At 44.8% G+C, this 21,791-nt stretch overlaps 1 protein-coding gene across 7 annotated transcripts in view; it reads left to right on the top strand.

The window, feature by feature from the left end:
• The window catches only part of kcnab2a (potassium voltage-gated channel subfamily A regulatory beta subunit 2a), a 90,530-nt gene that overhangs the window by 43,588 nt on the left and 25,151 nt on the right, over nt 1-21,791 (top strand). Inside the window, exon 1 of one of the 7 annotated variants that reach the window (XM_018725698.2) lies at nt 13,505-13,715. The exons of 5 other annotated variants lie outside the window; for them this stretch is intronic. Coding sequence is in view for 1 of the 2 variants with exons in the window: in XM_018725692.2 (XP_018581208.1) it covers nt 14,235-14,443 (209 nt within the window). In the remaining variant the exon portion in view is untranslated. One more of the 7 variants, XM_018725692.2, reaches the window with a different exon arrangement.

Here is a 21,791-nt window from a genome sequence, read left to right as displayed (position 1 = left end):
TCCATATACAGCTATAGGTGTAATTGCTGGCATAAATGGTGGTTTTGGACTAATTGACTGTTTTGTGAACCTGTGTCTGCATCGCTCTTTCCTTTTATTGGTGCAGTGCACTTTGCTTTGTAAAATGTTTTGGATAAAAGCATCTGCTAAATGATAAATGAAAAACTGAAAATGTAGTGTGAGTGACAGAGTGTGTGTTCCACTGTTGTATGGATGATTGACCCAGTGTAAGTAGTGTATCTAGCAGTGTAAATCACCTTGGTGAATAAGGTGTGTGGGCTCATAACACTACATAGAGTTCATTGGAAGTCAGTCTGGAGAAAAACGCATCTGCTAAGTGAATAAATGTAAATGCAGTGAGCAGCACCTTCTGCAGGGCTCATGTATTGGGATCAGAAGTCGTTCCAACGCTGAAGTCTCCATGCCCTCGTGTGCTGAGGCTGATGTTCTTTATTGACAACAACACTAATGAAAAGGGCTCCTCATTTAGACAGCTTACCGTAGTGGACTGTAAGTACAGTGTCTGGGCCACAGCTCTGCTTTGACTAAGAGTAGTTTAGTGTGTCGCCAACCGGTTGCGATCCTGTCACTGCACCTATTGTGCCTTTGCTGTAAAGCTCAGTCAGCGTTCCATGGAGAATGCCTGCAGTGGGGTTTCAGGTAGCACTCAGGTAGCAGCTCAGTGTGTGACTACACCACCCATCTGGGAGCCTTGCTAGAGTAAGGAGCTTCCATACCGATACCCTGCTCGCTGTCCTCATTGTTTTCAGTTTTGGCCCTCGCTTAATGTTAAATGATCGCGTGTTTTCTCTCAATGAGTTTTATACCTTTTTGTTTCACTTCCAAGTGGCCATGTGGTGTTTTGTTCTGCAGCTCCTGCTTGTGAATATGAATCCTTTCGTTTGTTTGCGTGCCGGTATGGATTTCTCACAGAAACATTACCTGCTTTACCTGAGAGTTGTCCAGGAAGAGGCTCTTAACCGTAATTGGGTTACGGTATCTCGATCAGGTCATATTCTTTAATGAGGACCAAATCAGACCAGCGGAGGGTCACGCAACTCAGTTCTCTCATCATTATTTCAGGCCCTGACAATAGTGGCTGGCTCGTGGCTCGACCCACTGCTCCCTCGGGGTTGTCCTGGGCTTCGACACATCTGCCGCACAGCTACACCTGTCTTTGTAAAAACACCTGAAAGAGGGAGACTTGCAGTACAAGCGACGTCTTACTCGGGCTGTCCTCCGTGTGTGTTTGTGCAGTCAGTGGCTTTACTACTCACCATCAAAGATGACAGTAGTTATAGTGACAGACCTGGGTTTTATTATGTTGCATCTGCACCAATTTATCCTCATTCTTGATTTCGTAGCACCTATATCCCCATTTTCCTTGCGTAGCTTTCTTAGCACAGCGTTGCTGTCGTATAAAAATCAGGGTTAATACCTGCCGCGCCAGGTAAAACGATGCCAACTCAAACACAATGCTGAGAAATGCTAATAGAAGTTAATCACATAAAAATACTTTTTTTTTTCTTTCTGTATTTGCATCTTGCATCTTGCATGCATCATGCATCTTGTCTACCTTTGGAAGAATTTGTCATCTTGAATGTTTAAACATAAATTCTGTTTACTTTCTCCTGGCTCATGTTAGCAGATTCCCGTGTTGTGCAGATTTCCTGTGCACAGCTCTCTTCCCTGTTCATCTCCCACCGCCTCTGTCGCTACCAAAAAACTGGCATGCACCTCTTCAAGTGTCTTCAGCTGGAAGTCCTGTTCTCGGTGCTGCTGTTATAAACCCGACAGCTCTCTGCAATGCGTCGCTGTTCTGCTCCCCCTGTATTGATTTTTCTTCAGCGGTCAAGCGGGCTTCCATTGCCCCGCTGCTAATGGACGCTGAAAAGAAGCTCTTTGTCTCTCCCGTATCGCTTCATTCCTGACCCTGTGCGGATGACCTGTATTGGGGGGTCACTATCCCACTTACTAGTGGTGCGTTACTCTGTCTGGACCTGCCTGCGTTGCCATTGGCTTTCAGTGCAGTTATGTGTGATTGAGTGGTGATGATATGCAACGTATTTGATCAGGAGTGGAAAAGTATTTTTAATTAAAGCAGTTATTGGTTTTACCTTTCTTAGTACTCTGTATGCTTTATGGCTCCAGCTGGAGCAGAAGGAAGCTGTAGTACTGAAGTTTATACACCTGCTGCTGAGCTTGCAAACACAATTGGGACCAGAAGTCAGTGGCTCCAAAGTGGATGTGACCATAAAGTCACGATCAATAAAAGTTCAGTCAGGATCAACAACACAACACAAAGCATCCCTCTCTTTGTTCATGTTTTAGGTTAACTGGGGAGGAGGAAAGCTCAGGTAATACTGTAGTAAATTGTGTAACACTTCTGTCCATCCGTTATCGCTAGCTGCTTTTTCAGTACAGGTTTGTACTAGTCCAGAGCCTATCCCAGAGATTAATTTTAAATTAACTTCATATTACATTAAAATTAGAACTTAAATTTCAGAACCGCTTGTCCACGGGGAACCGGAGCCTACCTGGTAACACAGGGCGTAGGGCCAGAGGGGGAGGGGACACACCCAGGACGGGACGCCAGTCCGTCGCAAGACACCCCCAGCGGGACTCAAACCCCAGACCCACTGGAGAGCAGGACCCGGTCCAACCCACTGCGCCACCACGCCCCCCCCAGAACTTAAATTACTGAAAATAAAAAATCTACACAACCTCACACACTTGTCAGCCTCACATAAGCCTGTCTGATGTCCATCAGCTTCTGGCAACATTGAACTTGATCATATGAAATGTTAGCAAAACCTCAATAATACTGTAGCGTCCCCCCACGGAGCTACTAGAAACCGGCTCGGGATTCGGGGTGAAAGAAACGTGCTCTTTATTAAAAGCGTACACGTCTCTTAACAGCAGTCTTAGCAAAGATGCTTCAGACAGTATAAGTCACACCGAACACTTGAGGGATCCCCCGGGACTCCCCAGAATTCCACTCTCACTGAACATAAATAGAACGACAACCAACCAGAAACCGCACACAACCATGTACACACACATAAACACTAATGCCAACTATTTACACATTTACTCCCCTCAGCGCTGTTACAGTACAGTAGTCTCACTGTTTTCTTATGTATGAGTTAAATTCATTAAAAAAATAGTGACTATAAATTCAGTCAGTTTTCTGAGCCTCTTGGCCGCATCAGGGTTACCATGTTTGAGAGTCTATCCCTGAAGTTGAGGACTCTATGATATAGTGTTGCTACATGCAGGGTGACTCCAATGTTCCTTTTACCTAAAGCACGACAAAAGGTAAGCAATATAGACATCCCACAATTTATTTAATGGTTAGGTTCTGTGGAAATCTTCCTTATAGCTATGATTATTAAAAATTCAAATTAAAACAATTAAAATGATGGCAAATAAAAATACCTTCTCTCCACAGGTCATATCCAATGTTACTGATCCATCCCAGTTGTGCAATGTTTGTCATCTTTTTAAATCTCCAGCTCTCAGGAGCAGCAGACATAAGCAATGAGATAATCAAAAAATTCATAACATGGGCAGGTCGATAAAAAGAGCCCTTATGTTCAGTGTCAGGATGGTTTTGGAAACCCAGTGTTACCAGTACCTTTAATTGCAGGCCTGCTTGTATGCAGCTGTTATGATCCATAAGCACCACAAGGTGGCAGGAGTGGCTCTCTGTATACACAGTGCTGCTTGAAAATGTAAAGTCCTTGTATCCTTTTGTTTTACCACAAAATGGGTATTTAATGAGAATCACTGGGTCTCATTGTGACATAGTAGGTGTGTAATGACCAATTCCATATGTTGCTTTAGAGGAAGTTGTATGTGTAGCAGAAACGCACAAGTAGCGCAGGTGTAAAAATAAGTGAAGCTCAAGTTACACTGGTTACACCAAGTAGGCAAGTAGAATCAGGGGTGTAAATCATAGTAATTTATTCATTTTACATGTTTAAGATTTAAAATGTTCATTTTATGTTTATTAGAATATTCTATAAAAGAACAATGACATCGCTATAGGGTTCACATACTTCCAGCAGCACTGTATAATTCTCTGTCATGAAGACATGGACACACATTTCATCAGATGTCTGCAGCGCACTCCCTGGCTGCTTTATGGCTCTTTGAAAAAATTTCATAAACCCGAGAATCTTCTCAGGCTGCATGTGCATGGCTGTTAGTCGATATTTTCATACAATTATCATATTTTGCACTGTCTCAATTTAGTGATGGGGTTCATTTTCAAGAATTGTACCCAAAGTGAACTTTTTTGCATCTGCTAGCAATATCGTGCTGTGGTATTAAAAGCATTGCATCTTCTTGACTCTGAGACTCAGGTTCCATTTGGTGTTTCATCGTATGTTCACACGCCACGCTTCTGATTTTGTCACAATTAGCAGAACACGGACCTGCATGTGCAGTAAGCATGTAGGTGCAAGGAAAAGCTTCCTTCACCGTGGCGTAAAATGATGCCGTAGCCAAGGCGGACTCAGAAAACAGTGTTTCACGCAGTAATTTCCTTGCGTCTTTGCCAGTACATGTTTACTCATGTATTATGGATTTGTCACGTCGCTGTGCTTATTCAGCCAGACTGGACAGACACTCAGCTCTTATGACTGGGGTGACAGGGTGCTGTCAGAACACTGCCGCTCCACTTGTGATGGGCCCTCTAACTATCATGTGCAGAGTTAAGGAAGCTGGTTGTGTGTGTGTGTGTGTGTGTGTGTGTGTGTGTGTGTGTTTGCATGCACCTGGAAATGTAAGCTGTGCGATACTGTTAGAGGAAACCCCCCCCCTTTCCGCTCAGTTCTGATTTTACTGCACACAACCGAGAAATTTCCAGACTGCCTTTATGGTACATTTTACAAACATTATGTGATTCTTATGAAAATTTTAATCGCAACCATGGAAGAAGGTTTTAGGATCCTCAACCGCTGAGATTTTTGCCTCCATCTTTCGAGAGTTTTGCATTCTTGCTTAGCCTTCTCTTATAACCTTATTTGTTTGGTCTGCAGATATTGATGGTGAAAGGAGGTTCTTGCTTTATCCCGCAGCTCCCATAGCTATTCTTTCTCAGCATCTCCTCTGTCAAGCGTGGTTTATTCTTGTCCTTCAGTGGGCCGAGTTCGTCCTGCTCGGGTGGGAGGTGTCAGTGAGTCAAGCGAGATCTCAGCAGAGCCAATAACACCACGTTTGTGACTGTGGTTCTCCTAGTAGAGCCTCGTAGGGCATTTCGGTGTGTGTCATTCAGTACAGTGCCTCCATTTACACCATACCAAAATCTATCCCCAAGAAAGCTTTTTACTGCAACTGCCAGCCGGATTGAAGTTTTAAACTGATCTTTACAATGAACAATTTACAGAAATTGTACAACTGCAAGGAACCTGTACAAACTATTCCTCAGTGATTGACTTCTAGATTTATGTGCAAATAAGGAATCCTGGGGGTAATTCCCCAAAGGTTTTGACAAATCACAGTCCAGCACCTCTGCATGTGACAAGAGCTCCATCCAAAGGGGAGCTCAGGGCAACGTGAGGAGCATCAACCTTTGTGATGCTGAACAGTTAGTCGACGATGCTGCTCTCTCCTGCACTCCCACAGCCCAGTTCTCGGGGCAAGAGGCTTCCTGTCATGGAGCTGCTGCCGGACCCTCAATGATTCATAGCAGAGTCTCTCAACAGAGAGCATTCAAGGGAAAACCGCGACCCGTTCAGATTTCTTTAACGCAAGTTAGTTGTTGACAGAAGGGCTTTGTGCTGAAATGGACCAGTGAAGCAGTGGGTTGAAAACGGTTGGTCAGAGTGTCAGCTGTAAGGAGGAGCATGTGGACTCTTTTTTTTTTTTTTTTTTTTTGGTGATTTGTGTTTTCTCAAGGAGTTTTAATGTAGAAATGTAAAGTAATGATGGATAATTATAAGCTACGTGTGGCTTGAAAGTATATGAACTCCTTGTGTCCCTTAGTTTTACCACAAAATGGGTATTCAGTGAGAATCAGTGTTTCTCATGCGACATAATAGGTGTGTAATGACCAATTCCATATGATGCTTTAGAGGAAATCATGTCTGTATTAGAAGCACACAAGTAGTGTAGGTGTAAAAAGAAGTGAAGCCCAAAATGCATTGGTTACACCAAGTAGGTAAGAAGAATCAGAGGTGCTCTGAACAGAGGATCAGAGGCATAATACAAAGAAAAAGTAGTCTCTACACCACATAACTGTACTACAGTAACTATGTATTTATTAAAGCTGTAAGTAATTGTACTGGAGGGAAGGAACCCAAAAAAAAAAATCAAACTGAAAGACGGGGGGAAAAACTTCTGGGGGTCCATGTGCCAGTGGCTGCCCCCTCCCCCTGGGCATTCTAGAAACAAAAAAGACTTGTCAGTTCACAGCTATTTATAACAATGATGCTAAATGGGGAGGCACGGTGGCACAGCGTGTAGTGCTGTTGTCTCACACTGCCTGGGTGGTGCGAGTCTGCGTGGAGTTTGCGTTTCCTCCGGGTGCTCTGGTTTCATCCCACAGTCCAAAGACGTGCTGTTCAGCTTCCCCCATAGTGTGTGAGTGACACGGAGAGAGTGTGTTCCACTGATGTATGGATGAGTGACCCAGTGTAAGCAGTGTATCTAGTAGTGTAAGTCACCTTGGTGAATAAGGTGTGTGGGCTGGTAACGCTACACAGCATCTATTGTAAGTCGCTTTGGAGAAAAGTATCTGCTAAGTGAATAAATGTAAATGCTAATAAGTTGATGCCCCGGTTTACATGGATGTGTCTAGTCAACCATGGCATGCAGTTTTCAGCTTCCCTCAACACGTAGTGCTGGTTTCACAGCCATATGATGAAATTTTGGCGCAGACGATGGTTCAGCAGTCACAGAATAGTGCAGTAAAATTTAGTTCTGACTCTTAGGTGTCATAAAGGTCCACGATGGTTCCATTTGCTGAGGCCGACAGGCTAAGCGCCGCGCCGGAAACATGCACGTAAAGTGGAAAAGGGGTTTACAAGAGAACGCTTTTTGCAGAGGATGAGCAAACATGAAAGATTAATAGCTTTAAAATTAGCATTTGTGAATGTACTGCCATTCAGCATCGACCTGTACTTTAGGCAACCAGCATGGATTTGATTTGCGATGAGGAAATCGGTAAGAGAGTTTTCCCCTGACACATGTGTTTGTTGCCCTTTATCGCTCCGGGTTTGTCCCAATGTGTCTCTCGTTCTGTATTTCTTCCCTCTTTTTCCGACTTGGCCCACCACCCTCTCTTTCCGACTGCGAGGAAACTGCATCTCGCACCCGCCTTTCTGCTCTAGTTGCTTGCGAAGCTTTAACCATTTTCCCTCCCTCCCCCTAAATTATTAACGGCAGCCCTGCCTGCTGGGAACACGTTAAGGATCCAGTTTGGCGACAGCTGTCGCTGTGGCCTCGCACTAGACGGCTCACGAAGACTGTTATTAGAAGCCCACCCCACCCGTACCTCTTCTCCCTCCTTAATTTCCTGTTGTGTCCAGCAGGCCCCGGAGACAGCCTGCGCTGCACTGATAGGGGTTTATGATTCCCCCCCTACCCCCCAATTGATGCTTTGATCATATCAGTTTTTTAAGAGAAACTTGTCAGCCCCAGCTTTTATTAAAAAGTATCAACACTACTGTAATTTTGCAGGATAGAATTAATTGCACATATGCATTTTGTGGCTCATTTTGGATTTATGTGGCGGTTGAGATAATCGCAGGTTTAATGTCTCTACACTGCTTTCAGGCGAACAGGACTTTCCATTAGGAATCTGAGGAGATACAGAGGATCTGGGGGGTACATGGCAGGGATTTTACTAAACGTAACAGTCAACGATTTTGTAGCATAAGGTCAAATAGCGTAACTGTTCACAGACATCCTTATTTTTCACTGACACGGAGGTAGCGCTGTAACCGCTTGCTGTGGTGAACTCATTCACACACTCATTCGTGCTGTGCTGTGCCGTACAGTTTACATGGTTTTCAGTCTACTGGACCGTGTTTATTTTGATCTTTGGCTAGCGGGTTCATCGATTTGGTGATGCTAAGAGCTGATGGAGCTGATGCGTGGTGGGCATCCTGTGATTTCTGCGTGTCTCTCCGGCTCCGAGTCCCTGCAAACCGACCACGCGGAAGGGCTCGCTTATGTAAGCGGGGATGCCTCCGATCATCAGCCGCATTCATATGTATCCGTCTGTCGCAGCAAAAAAAAAATTCTGTGCCCTAAGTGGGGTTCTGCCGTGGGATCTTATTGTAGCGTACCACAAAATGGAGGGAAATGGGAATCTGTTCTACGTGGAGCATGTGTTCCACATCTTCACGTGACAGATAGCCAGTCTGAAATGGTGGGGTTAATATGTTTTAGTGAATATCTACTAGGGTGACAAGTATCAAGCTTACCTGTAGGATGGTCACAGTGGCAAAGCATGACCTGGAGTGGGAGTGGAGGTGGGGGCAGGGGGGCGAGTAGCCTCACTCCTTCCTACTTGTCCCTTACGTATATTGAACAGTGTGGGCTGGCAGCTCATCAGCGTCATAGGTGTCCACTTCAATTTACTGCGATGCCTGTCGATTGCAGCCTCACAGCGACAGCTGCCTTGCAGATGCAGGCGGTGAAGTCGGCATAGCCACCGCGTTCTTACAGACAAGGGCAGAGCGGGCTGGATTCAACAGGACAGGGGTGGACTCTAAGCCTGGGACGGGGGGACACTTATTCCAGGCTGTGGAGCCAGGGGAGGGCCAGGGAGGGCTTGTAGAGAGAAGTGGATTTCCCTGGAGAGACTTGGGACACAGGGGGCTTGGAAGAGAATGTCTCACTGTCTCTGTGTGACTTTTTAGCAGCTTCAGACACTTCCTGGAAAAAGAAATGGAGTCTCACAGGAGACACTGAAGCGCGACGGTTTAAACCTAGAAGGGGATTTTCAAAGCGCTGTGGACCAAGGCAGGCTGCTGGGAAAAGAACTATTGAGGCAATTATGGCTCAGAGAAGGGCCCGACCTGGACCTGACATCAGGGGTCAATCACAGTGACGGGCAGGTGTCACCAGGTTGCGTGTATTCGGTACTTTTGAAGAGAGAACGATGCTTCGGTAGAAAATTACAAGTGATTGGATGATTAATTGCAGGGTCTTCTTCAATTTGTCACTATTAAAAGGTAAATAATTTTCAGAGTACTGGTCTGTTATCTTCATTAAAAGTATGAAATGTCCATTATGTGGCTGTTCCTGATTGGTTCCCAGTGCAGCGCAGGTGCGGCTCCTATGAATAAGCTCACCTGCGGTCTGCTGTGGTGTCACTGCTACCGCTCTGATTTTTGTGTCGTGTTGGTCAGTTGCCGTGGATGTCCATCCTGAGGGAATCAGCCGACGGACCTCGGCGTCCCTCCACTCCCTCTGTCGTCATGGCAACAGCCATTTCACACTGTCGGGTTCCTAAGAACGTCTGTCCCTCATCAAGCTCTTGAGAACTAGGCCCCCGCGCACGCGCTCGTACGGCTGTCGAGTTTGAGTCAACTTGTTCATTTGCAGATTTTCATTCTAGGAGCGAGTGTGAAGAGCGAGAGTTGAGCTCTGCGGCAGGGTGTCGAAGTCTGCATCTTTTTGTCAGTTCTGCAGGATCAGAGCAGCCTGCAGGTTCCACCGTGGCTCGACTGCCGAGTGTGACTGTTTAACGGATCTGCGCTCTAGGGCCACTCTTCAGAAAGCCGCTGCCATGGTCTGAGCTCAGCAGCGATCTGCAAGGAACCTGGGATGGTTTTTGTCCCAGACGCAGGAGACACTGATCCAGCCACGTTTGTCCTTGCTCAGGTTTTGAACTGGACATTAATGCAGCCATACTTTTGTCGCACCACTTACGGGTATAATGAGCCAATCGCTGTTTAATAGTCGTCTGTCCGTGTGGCTGCAAACAGTGTAATTTGTAATATTAATCTGTTAGGGACACGGTGAAATCTGACTCACTGGCAGGGAAGATGTGCGAGCACGCAGTGCGTGCTGCTCCTTGTGCGTTTGTGAAGGACTGTCCGTATGGTAAATCTGCCATGTGACTCTGGTCTCAGCTGGATAGTAAGAGTACGCGGTCGGGGTCAGGCAGGAGCAGGAGTTGAAATTTCAACCATGCATTCTCTCATGCGTGCACACACAGATTTGGTCTGTGTCTCTTTGTATGAGCTACTAAATATATCAGTGTACACACGGAAAAGTGATATGCAGCTTGTTTAATGGCCCTGTTCTGATTTGTCTGGAAGACTCCATTCCAGCTGTGAGAGGTTCAGTTCAGTGCTTGGTATCATCTGCGTAAGGGCTCTGTGTGCATCGTGTGTGTTGTGTGATGTGTGTGCCTGCAGACATTCTGGGTATCCCTGAAGGAGGGCATTGGGTGCTCAGACTTCACAATATGTTGCTTGCTGGCAAAGCTGCTTAGTCCTTGGTCTCAGTTATGACTTTGATTATTTGGAATGCTGTTTAGAAGTAGTGGTAGCAATGGTGGTATGGGTATTTAGTGTGTTTTCACTTTCAATGCACGGTGTGTAGCGTATGCAGAAGAAGGTCTCGAGTCAGTCAGTGTCTTGCTCATTCTCTTCATCCTCAGTGTGACCGAGTGTCCAGGGGCTCAGAACAAAGCAGAGGAGGGTGAGATATTGTCTAAAAGTGACTGATGCCAAATTTTGAAATCTGAGACTTCCAGTCCAGTGCTTTCACTTCCTTTACACGCTCAGTTGTTTATTTCACCATTTGTTCTGGGTGCATAATACAAATAAATAATTCATTTTGATGCTCTTGATCTTTACAAGCTGTGGAGACGAGGAATGAACCAGATGAAAGTTTTATTTATTTTTGTTGCAAGTTTAAGACGTTTCTGTTTTCTCGGCGAGGAGAGAAATGCCCCAGTATAAGTGTATGTCCCAGTTAAGCGACCGCCGAGGGCAGGGGCACCCCGTGCCAAAGCCGCGCTGTCCCAGCACACCAATAATTCATAGCTGATTGCCATACGTGGCACACAAACAATGGTCTCGTCCCAGCAGCATCAGCAGGGCCCGTGATCAGGCTGGCTCAGGTGACCAGCCTAGATATATTACACAGCAACACGCAATATAAGCGAGCTCTCTTTCGACAAAGGGCTGGGACTTTGGACTTCCTCGAGCGTGGCGCCCGAGCTGAGCCTCTTGTTCCTCCTGCACGCTGACATACTTCCAAGTTGCCAAATCCCCTGTTCCAGGGGAAAATCGACTCGGTGGCTCAGAGAGGCAATGTCACACGTTAGTCTGCACGCCAACTGTGTGTATGCCACTGAAGGAGTGTGTGTACGCACATTGCAGCTCATACTGCATTGCTGTACTTCAGTAAGAGTCAAGGTTTTTTTTTCTTTTCTTTTTCAAACTGGAGCAGCTGGGGATGTACTGATTTGAGCCCTTGTCCTGCAGTTAAAGGACCTGGGTTTCAGTCCCACTCCTGCTGTAATACCCTTGAGCAGGGTCTCTACCCTGAATTGATATAGTGAGAATACTCACCTGGGTTATAACTGTAAGTAACTTAAAGTACTGTAACTTAAAGTAAAGTGCTGCTTAAAAGTATGTGAACTTGATTGGGATGGTCAATATTCCTGTATAAAATATTAACAAAAACTTCTAAAATCTAAATGTTAAATCTTAAAATGAACTTGTAAAATGAAAAAATGACTGATTTACACCCTTGATTCTACTCACCTACTTGGTTTACCCAATGCAACTTGGGCTTCACTTATTTTTACACCTGCACTACATCTGTGTTTCCACTACACACGATTTCCTCTAAAGTAACATATGGAATTGGTCATTACACGCCTATTATGTCACATGAGAAACACTGATTCTCATTAAAGAACAATTTTGTGGTAAAACAGGGTTTGCATACTTTCAAGCAGCACTGTACATTGTAAGATGCTTTGGAGAATGTCATATATTAATAATGCTATAGTTAATAAGCAGTTATAAATATCATGGAAACTTATTGATAAAGTAGCATGATTTTATGAAACAACTGTTCTTGTTTATCATACATCACAGCGGTGTGTTGTGACGAGCCTGACCGCAGTGCAGGGACAGTGATTTGAAGTTAAGGAATGTTCCACTGAAGCTCCCACAACTGTCTGCAAGAGCTTGCTTTAGTGAGCCTCAGAGACCTGAGTTTCAGTCCCTGTGCAACTGAGCAAAGTCTTTCTTTGAAATGTTTAGGTGAAATCATACCTCATGATATTTATTCATTTATCTGATCACTTTTTCCAAAGCAACTTACAAAGTTAAACTACTTATAGTTATTCACCTGTTTGTACAGCTGGGTCATTTTACTGGAGCATTTTATGATAAGTACCTTGCTCATGGGTACAGCAGCTGGAGATGGAATTCGGACCTGTGATTTTTATCCTCTATGTGACTGGGCTTGTCTTAGTGGACATACGCTTGGCTCTGCACTCTGACTCACATCCACTCGGCGTCATCCGACTAACATAGCTTCTTCCGTTGGTGCATTTCTCTATAAATGTGTATTGTAGCATATGTTGTTTTGTCACCATTTGTTTCTGCAGTCAAGTCTCGGCATTGAGGTTGCATCTTAAACACATTTTTATTTCAGTAGTATTTTAAAAGATGTTATTTCAGTGAAGTTTCTGACGAAGTGGAGTCTGGCAGGAGTTTTTCAAAATTATTTTTAATATGGTCCCTAGATTTAAAAACGCTGCACTGGTGCTTTTATTTAGAGAAATAAAAAACATACATGTGTTCGGTCCATTCTCTCAATAAGAACAGACGTGAGATGTGCTCCCTTGCAGTAAATGACTTTCTTGGGAGGTTTAATGAAGTGTGAAGAGGAGACGGGGGGGTATTGGCGAGGTTGTGTCAACGCTAACCTGCGTGGTGCTTCTTGATAGTCATGCATCTGGACAGATGTTACATAACAATGAAGTCCCTGATGATACTTTAGAGCCCACCGCTGTCCATCTGTGCACACAGCCACTGTCGTGCATACGTGAACATAGAAAGGTGCGTTTTTTCACTCACACAGCACACAAAGGCCTTTGCTCGGCCCTGTGTTACGTCACGTTGGAGGTCGGAGGACAGCGGCCCGTCAGGTAGCGTGAGGATTTGTGAGGTGAGAGCTACCCGTGCTCACAGCAAGTGTACACACATCACAAAGCCCTTGTACATCTCTTTCTTTCTGTTTCTGTAGCACAGCTCTGCCTGTTCCCTCCCACTCTCTCTCTCTCTCTCTCTCTCTCTCTCTCTCTCTCTCTCTCTCCCTCTCTCTCTCTCTCTCTCTCTCCCCCTCTCTCTCTCTCTCTCTCTCCCCCCCTCCCCACCCACTGTCTAAGCCTCTCTGTGTCTTGTGTGATATCTGCGAGTTTAATCTGGGGGAAAAGAGGAGGGCCACACCAGCGTGTCTGTGTGTATGCGCTCCACTGTGTGTTTGCGTGCATTTTCATTCCCACGAACGAAGACACCAGCCTAGTGAGGCGGACAGAAGAAAGCCTCTGAAGTTGCACAGAGAGTCTCGTCTGTTTATATCCGACGCTGTCGGTTTTTACGTCTGTACATATAGACAAACTTCCGTCTTTATCTTGACTGAACTGGACATCTCCAGGCACGGATTGAAATTAACAGGAAGTTGGCGGGGAACGTCGGCGCTCAGCATGGATGCAAGACTCCATGGTGAAGTGAAAGATTTTTTTGGGGGAGGAACAGTAGAGTAAATTATAAAAGCAAAGTCTCCTCTAAGAAGCATTGTGGTTTTGTAGCATGTGCAGTGCTGTCTATTCAGTCCACCCTCTCGTGTTCTTGTGATCTGGCATCTCCCGGGGAAGGCAGCATCAGGTCTGTGTTCTCCTTGCAGTTCGGGAATTCAGCTGTCCGCTTATTCTGCTCAGTCCTTGCATTTGATGACCCGCCACTCACTCTGCACACCTACTTCCCCGGGTCTTCCGCAGTTCGTCTGCTTCCTGGCTTTGTCTCATTTGAACCCACAGTCTCTGCAATTGGGCATCATCTCCCACAGCTAACCACTCCAGTCTTGCGGACACCAGAGCTGAAGAAGATCTTGGAAGCTTGTCTTGTGGTCCTCCCAGCTGTTTGCAGTGAAGTGTGTCTTTCAGAGGATCTGTCTCTGGCTCCTGTTACCCCTCTGAGGCTGGTAACTTTTGTGGTTGGACACCCCGGTCCCATCTGGCCAGAATGCAGGTGTCGTTTGTTTGCACGGATCACCGGGGCGTCAGTCGTAGCACGGAGGATCGGCTCAACAGACAGAATGCCAACAGCCCCAGCACAGGCACCCGGAGCAAGTTTAGAGCTGTGGCCATGGTTGCCCGCAGTCTGGGCCAGCTCTCGGTCCAAAGCGTGCCATCTTCCAGTGACCAGAGCATGAAGACTGGCATGAAATATAGGTAGGAGAGAGTCTGTCTGGTCTGAAAACAGTGTAAAGAATGGGTTCTATGGGTTCTGTGCAAGAGGCTCTGACCTTTCAGTACAGTGTGTGTGTGAATGAAGTGTATGTGAGGGATGGGTTCTGTAGGAGATGGTCTCACTGGTCTATAAACAGTGCATGAGGGATTGGTTCTATAGGACAGTGTGTCACTGGTCTGTAAACAGTTTGCTCTCTTGAATTCCTTAGTTGAGCAAACTGGTAATACAAATTATGAGATTATTCGTTGTCTATCTATTGTTATTCTATTAAGCATGTTATGTGGTGATATCCCCCGCTCGGTTCCAGTACAGTACATGCTGTAGCCTTGATCGGATTGAGGTGGGAAGCGCATTATTGTCATTTAATCACCGTAACCCAGATTTCTCTTGCAATGACTCTGAACTGCTATTCTCAACCTCACTCCAGTCCATTTTGGTCCCTTGGTTGATGCATGGGGTTGAATTCTGTCTTTTTTGTCATTATGCTCCGGATGGCTGTTCTTGTTTGTGCCATTGCTCAAGTCCAGTAGGAGTGAAATGTTTCATTTCTGCTGGACAGTGTGATAGTAACTGAGGCTGCAGCTCTCTCCTTCCCTTTCCCATCAAGAAACAGTGTTCTCAGCTGAAGAAACTAACAAAATATTTGTGTTCCTTTCCCTGAGCAGAGATTAATTCTCACTTGTGTAATGGATATAAATGATAAACTACTGAAAGGAAGAGCAGAGGTTAGTTTTTCTAGTGCAAATGCTGATTGATTATATATTGTATATATTATATGTACTCTGTATCTGTGTGTGTGTGTATATATATATATATATATATATGTGTGTGTGTGTGTGTTTTTGTTTTTTTTAATGATGTTGCCTCAATAGCGTTCTGAAACTGAAAGAACGGGACCACTTGGCACTTTATAAATGGCTAAAATTAATTTTGCGCTGTATGGTACTAGCATATTTCTCAGCATCAAAGCCTGTAGACAAAAAACAGCTTGAATAACAGATCAAGTTTACCTCGTTCTTTGGCTTCAGTCACACTCCTTTTTATATTAAGGGAAAGAGTGATGCTGCTGTTTTTCAGAATTACATTGTGCATTTGCATTTGTCATATTTATGGCCTTTAATACCCATAGTACAGCAGTACACGCATGACTGCTCCTGTGTCTCATTTGTTTGGCACAGTTACACATGAGCAGTAAATGAGCTTAATGTTTAATTAATTTTGGCAAAATAAAAATAGAAAAAAATGAAAATCGTGTGTGTCATCTTATTGTGATTTTGTAGTTGCCTCACTAAAATAAATTGGTAACAAAACAGAGATAATTCATTAAACTCAGTGTTTTCATGTCCTCAGGGTCAAAGAGCCTTCATTACAAAGTTCCTGTGGGAATCATAATGTTGTCTATTAATAAAACATTGTTTTTAGAGCAGAAAATGAGTGTTCATACTTCTGAATTCCTCTGTATTAAAACTCAAATGTTCTCATGAGAACCTGCAAGTAAAACCACAAATTTCAGTGAAACAAGTATGGAAATCTGCCTTAAATGGGTACCTAAGCTCATTTTGGGTGTGGTCAAGCAATTTCTGATTACAAGTGCTTCTCTGAACAAGCTTTTACCGCCATTTATTACACCAACAGAATTGATAGAGAATATTTTTATAACAGATAATGCAGTGAAAGTTTATGGAGCAGATAGGAGATCGGAACAGAAGTGGGTCCAAAGAGATGTTCTCAGACTCTTCCTGAAAGTTGAGAGGGATTCATAATTTCAGAGTAAGAGATTAGGCTCATTCCACCACAGTGGAGCCAAAAAGGAACCTTTTGGCTTTTATTTTGGACTTGTTGTGGGTGGGACCACCAAGTGGTCAGAACTGGTGGAGCATTGTGGTGTGATTGGTGTGTAACAGTCGATCGGGTCCTGTGGGTAACAGGTAGCAGGTCCAGTAATATTCTTTGTAGGCCATCACAAAGTCTTGAACTTGATATGGGCAGCCACAGGAATCCAATAGAAAGAGACGTGGAGAGAAGATACTTGGGGACACTTTGACAAGTCAAACGCAAGTCATGTGGCGGTCTTCTGTTTCAGCTATAGAACGTTCACAGCAGAGGCTAGAAGACCAAACAAGTAGGAGTTGCATTAGCCCAGGTGCAATATCACCATGGCCTGCACCAAAAGCTGAATAGGGAGTGTTCTGAGATAAGAATTGATCTTTCAGATGTTATGCAGAACATATGTACAAGACTGGGTTAGGGCTTTGATGTCTTCAGCCAAGTCTTGTTGTTTGTACCACTTCTTAACCAGTTCACCTGGTTAGTCTTCTGTAGAAGTCTATGAACGATAACCCATTTCTTTACAGCTCCGCTTAGCCACTTAAGTTGTATTTGTTTAGCATCTTAAAAGAGAAGCAAAGTAACATTTCAGAAATTAGTCAACCAAAGTCAAAAGAGTTTGCTGTAGTTTTGCAATTTATCTGACAGATTTTTAATGTTGGCTGTGATAGCGTGGATGGAATAATGGGGTATTATGCTGACTGTGTGGGAGAGGCAGGAGCGCATGGTGGGGACTCTCCTGCAGTGCATCCTTGTCAGTGCGACACCTAGGCATTGGAGGTGTCCTGACCACACTGTCACTTGCTGACTGTCAGGCTATGTGATGAACAGGACTGTGGAGCTGGAAACAATGAGGTTTAACAGCAATGCCCGTTTGTGTGTTGCCCTACGTGCCCCGGGGGTGGATGGGAAACAGACAGGCGGGTGTCACCTGTTCCCTCATCAGTGTGTGAGTCCCTTTCAGGCATGGCCTGTGGAGGAGGCCTTCACCAGCTCAGTCAGTAAGAACAGATCTGGACTGCTGCACCAGCTCTTTCATCAGACTTTCTAAACAGTCGTCCTAGACGAGGCGCTGATTGCGGAGTGCTGACTCTGCGCTAATGGGACATCGGAAAGGTTCCTGTTGTGTTTTGTGTCAGGAGAAGTGGCAGTGATGAGTAGGCACTCGGATTGTCTGGCTTTTTTTGGTGCGCTTCAGACTTAAGCAAAGGTGAACCGGGGGCAAAGGGAGAGCCGGGTGCGCAGAGTGAGGAGAGGTATGCTGTCAGAGCCCATCTTCTCCCAACAGAGGCAGTGACCATGGCAAGTCATGGTCTGTCATGTGAGAACTTCCTCAGTCCTCAAGCCCTGGTTCAGAGAGAGTTGTGCTGTTCATGCAGAGGCAGTGCAGTCTGCACAGCACATCACTGTAGTTCACGTCAGAGCCCCGGGGGGCATTTTTGGTCGTTGATCATTCACCTTACTCTGCCTCACTTGCACATTGTAGAATATAACTTGACTGTTGATGAAAATTTCAGTTGCCACCCTGCTGTGTCTGTTAAAGCTGCAGGTGAAGTTATCCTCTGCAGGAAGAAAGGACTGGTGAATTGGACTTGGGTAACATCAGGGGTGAAAACAGACAAATGCAGGCCCGTAGCTCTTGACTGTCTTGACATTGCATTCCCATTTAATGTCATTGCTAAGCTGGAAACCAGACCTGCCTTAAGAGGAATGATTAAGCTGCATCCATGAGGCCTAAATTAATTATGTGTGTTGAAGGCAGAGCTGCATTTCCCAGAAAAATCCTGACTCATCTTTTGACAAGGGAGCACAAGAGCTGCACTTATAGCCCCTGTTCTCCAGAAAGGAGCTTTTCCTTTTGGGTCACCACAGGCCACACATCGCAAGGAGACACTAATCCCGCCAACTCACGTAATTCCACATATAAACGAGTTTGAAATTATGACCAAATCAGCACTGGCACCCGCAGAGCCATTGTTGGCATTGCGTATAATCTGAGGCCACATTTCAGTCTCTTATGATAGAGGATGAAATTTTGAGCTAAACAAATAGCAAGAGGCCTAACACTACCACTGTTAGTTTAGTTTTCAGATATAATGTAAAATTATGAATGCTTTGTGTTTTCAAATGTACAAGAATGGAAAAAAAATAAGATTCTTCACACCTAATCTTAATATAATTAATAAAATTTCCTGAGAAATTGCAGGCTTTTTTAATCATTTGTTGCGTAGAAACAAGCATGGAATATGTTATTTTTAACGTGGGTTATGGAAAATTTTTAATAGCTCACAAGGAAAAGAACAAATAACTAGGCTCGCTGATCAAGCGCCATGTGCACTGTTGGAAATAGTGTTGTCAGGAGACGAGCAAAGTGGACCGTGTTTTAAACAGACTGCATTTAAAGCGAACGCTACTAAAATTGTCGCTGAACTGAACCCATGTAGTACATGACAGCGAATACCCACCAGCATAAACTGATCTCATTTAGCCAAAATAAATACACACACACATACACACACTGTCTGAAATCGCTTGTACCAAGGGGGGTCGTGGCGAACCGGAGCCTAACCCGGCAACACAGGGCATAAGGCTGGAGGGGGAGGGAGGAGGGGCACACCCAGTCCGGGACGTCGGTCTGTCGCAAGGCAGCCCAAGCAGGACTCAAACCCCAGACCCACTAGAGAGCAGGCCCTGGACAAACCCGCTGTGCCACCCCACCCCCCTCCGACATAAATATTTTTATTAAATACTAGGAAAAATGTAACTTTCTGAACATATTCAATGAGCATATATTTAGCTTTATCATAAGGTCCTACATCCTGTATTTTTAAAGAAAAAAAAAAAGAGGGCTGAGCGACGTGATCCTGCTGAAAGTTAAAGTGAGTCCACAGTCTAAATAGTATTAATGCATCAATTTCATTGATTCATGTTTGCATATTCACAGAACTGCTCTTTTTTTATAATGGAGCAGAACAGGTGCTCTTTCAAATGGGATGTACGATTGTGTCCTGTGTCGAGGGGGCACTGTGGCTCTGCCCCCCCCCCCCCCCCCTTGGTAGCCGTGCCCCTCGTGTTGAGCGGAGCCTCTCTCAGACCTCCTGGCGCTCCTGCTGCATCTCTCCTCCAGCTCATGTCTAATGCGTCACTTACATAACCACGCTCTTTCCCCAGCCCAGCTGTCTCCAAACATAACCGCACACTTCTGTGAGCCCTACGCAAAGACAGCGTCGCAGCGCCAGCCCCACATTCCCTGGGCCCATGTGTTCCGGCCAACAACGCAGGCTCCGATCTCGCGCGCTCTGGGGGATTCACTCGCCTTGCCAGAAGGCTTCGTGGCACAGCTCAGTCAACCAATGAAGCTGGACTCACCTACACTCAACAATCAGCTCAGCTCTGCCCAGCACATTCTCGTAGCACTCCTACACCGCACACGCTTTATCCTTTCGTGCCTCTATCATTGGGGTGTAAAACACCGTGTTCCTTTCACTTGCAGCCCTCCTTTGAAGAACACCATTTCTTCCCTCTCACACACCCAGCTCCGTTCCACTTTGCAGCCCAGTTGTTGCTGTCGTCGTTTTCGGTGCACATGAATCACATACTGCTGCTCTTAAGACGCCGAGATCGGTTTCATCGATATGTAAAAAACCACGTGCTTCTTCCTCCGCCCATTGGCCTTTTACATTTATCTGTTTAACTGATGCTTTTCTCCAGAGCGACTTAAAATGTTCAGCTGCTCAGTGATTTTACCCATTTATACAGTTGGCTAATTTCTCTGGAGCAATTAAGGTTAAGTACCTTGGTCAAAGGTACTACAGCTGGAAGTGGGATTCAAATCTGCAACCTTTTTGGGTCCAAAGGCAGCAGTTCTAACCGCTGTGCTACCAGCTGCCTGTTTTACAGTGAACTTCTAAGCTTTAGTTAGCTCATGAAAATACAAAATATTCAGGTGAACTATAGTTTGGGCTTAGTTTTTAATATTGTGACAGCTTCAGCAGTTACAGGATGGATTAAAATGTACAAGCTTCAGCTGAAAAAAAAAAGGCTAAATGAGTTGTGCGTAAAATTAAAATATATAAGCCTCTGAATAAAAGTAGTTGCAATGCTTTTAAATGATAGTAGTTGTTGCCTTGGGCCTGTTTGGAACCACCGGGAACTTGAGTACCATGAGTGCAGTGGTTCTGAATGAGTTCTGTTGGGTGTGGGGTCTGACTGGTGACTGTCAGTGTGTTTTGGACTCCCTGTGTGTCTCTTGAGTGGGACGTTTATGGCTCCTGTACCACAGTTGGTGGGAAATGCATTCGCTGCATGAGCCACATTACAGGAGGGTATGTCATTTTTCTGGGAGATGAAAATATATGTAGGGCTGCTAAAGTACATATTTGAATGTCCTTATGATTGCAGTGCATTTTTACAAACATAAAGTCAACCAAAATGTTTTTTGAGTGTCTAAACATTGAGGTAATTTTGTTTGGTTAAAGCAGAGTAAATGTAGATGCACAGCAGTGTGGGGCTCTCAGAAGCATTGTTAATAAAACACCGCACTGCCCAAATATGTTACAGCAGTAATTCCACAGTTTCTCAAAATATAAATCAGTCTCGTTATCAGAATCCTCCCGGAGCAATTGACTGAAATGTCAGAATGATTGATGGTCTTTCATTTGTTTATAACTTAGTAATGGTTAGAAGAGACTTTGTATTTTATTATTACTTGGTTGTCTTTGTAGCATGTACTTCTGCAGGTGTTCAGACGTTGTGGTTCTTTGTGTGTGTGTGTGTGTCTGTACGTACGGCACTGGTCTCACTGTACTCACCCTGTTGGTGGCACGCACCTGATTGCTGTCTCCTCTTCTTCATCCGTGGAATGACCGGGGAGGTAAGAAGTACACATGGGCTAGCTGATGACATCTGTTATCACCGGGCCTGCTGTGTTCACATGGAGCACCGTCTCTTTTTCTGTATTTACGTCTATATTTGTTCATCTAACAAACGTTTTTATCCAAAGCAACGTGCAGCTCAGAGAGAGAAAAAAAAAAAAAAGTCCATTACAACAACAGAGGGAGAGATTTGGGTGCAGACATGTGGTTGTAGAGTACAGTTAATTTGTCATGTACTGTATACCCTGTTTTAATGATAGATATGGTAAGTCTTCCTGAAGTATCCTGTGTTTAGAAATGGATGCCCGCATTTAAGTGGTATTACAATCAAACTGAACAACATTGTGTTTTATGATTTGTCTTAATTATTTTCTCGTATGTGTATCGCCTGTGGGCGATGGAGGCATATGGAGGAACAATTGAAAAGTCCGCTGTAATCGCTATTGTGATCCAGACTACTCCTGCATTGCTACAGTGGTCAGGTTCTCCTGCGAAGTCATAAAAAGTGTGTGCCAAGTGAAATCTCAGCCCAGTGATGATACAAGCTTCTAACACCTCTAACCAATAGTACAATTGTATTTTAAACTTCTTAATGTCAGTCGTGGGACGCTTCTGACAGTAAATTACG

The sequence above is a fragment of the Scleropages formosus genome, chromosome 22 (genome assembly GCF_900964775.1).
Source record: "Scleropages formosus chromosome 22, fSclFor1.1, whole genome shotgun sequence".
NCBI lineage: Eukaryota > Metazoa > Chordata > Actinopteri > Osteoglossiformes > Osteoglossidae > Scleropages > Scleropages formosus.
Note: the sequence above shows the minus strand (reverse complement) of the source record. Positions and strands in the feature narration are given on the sequence as shown.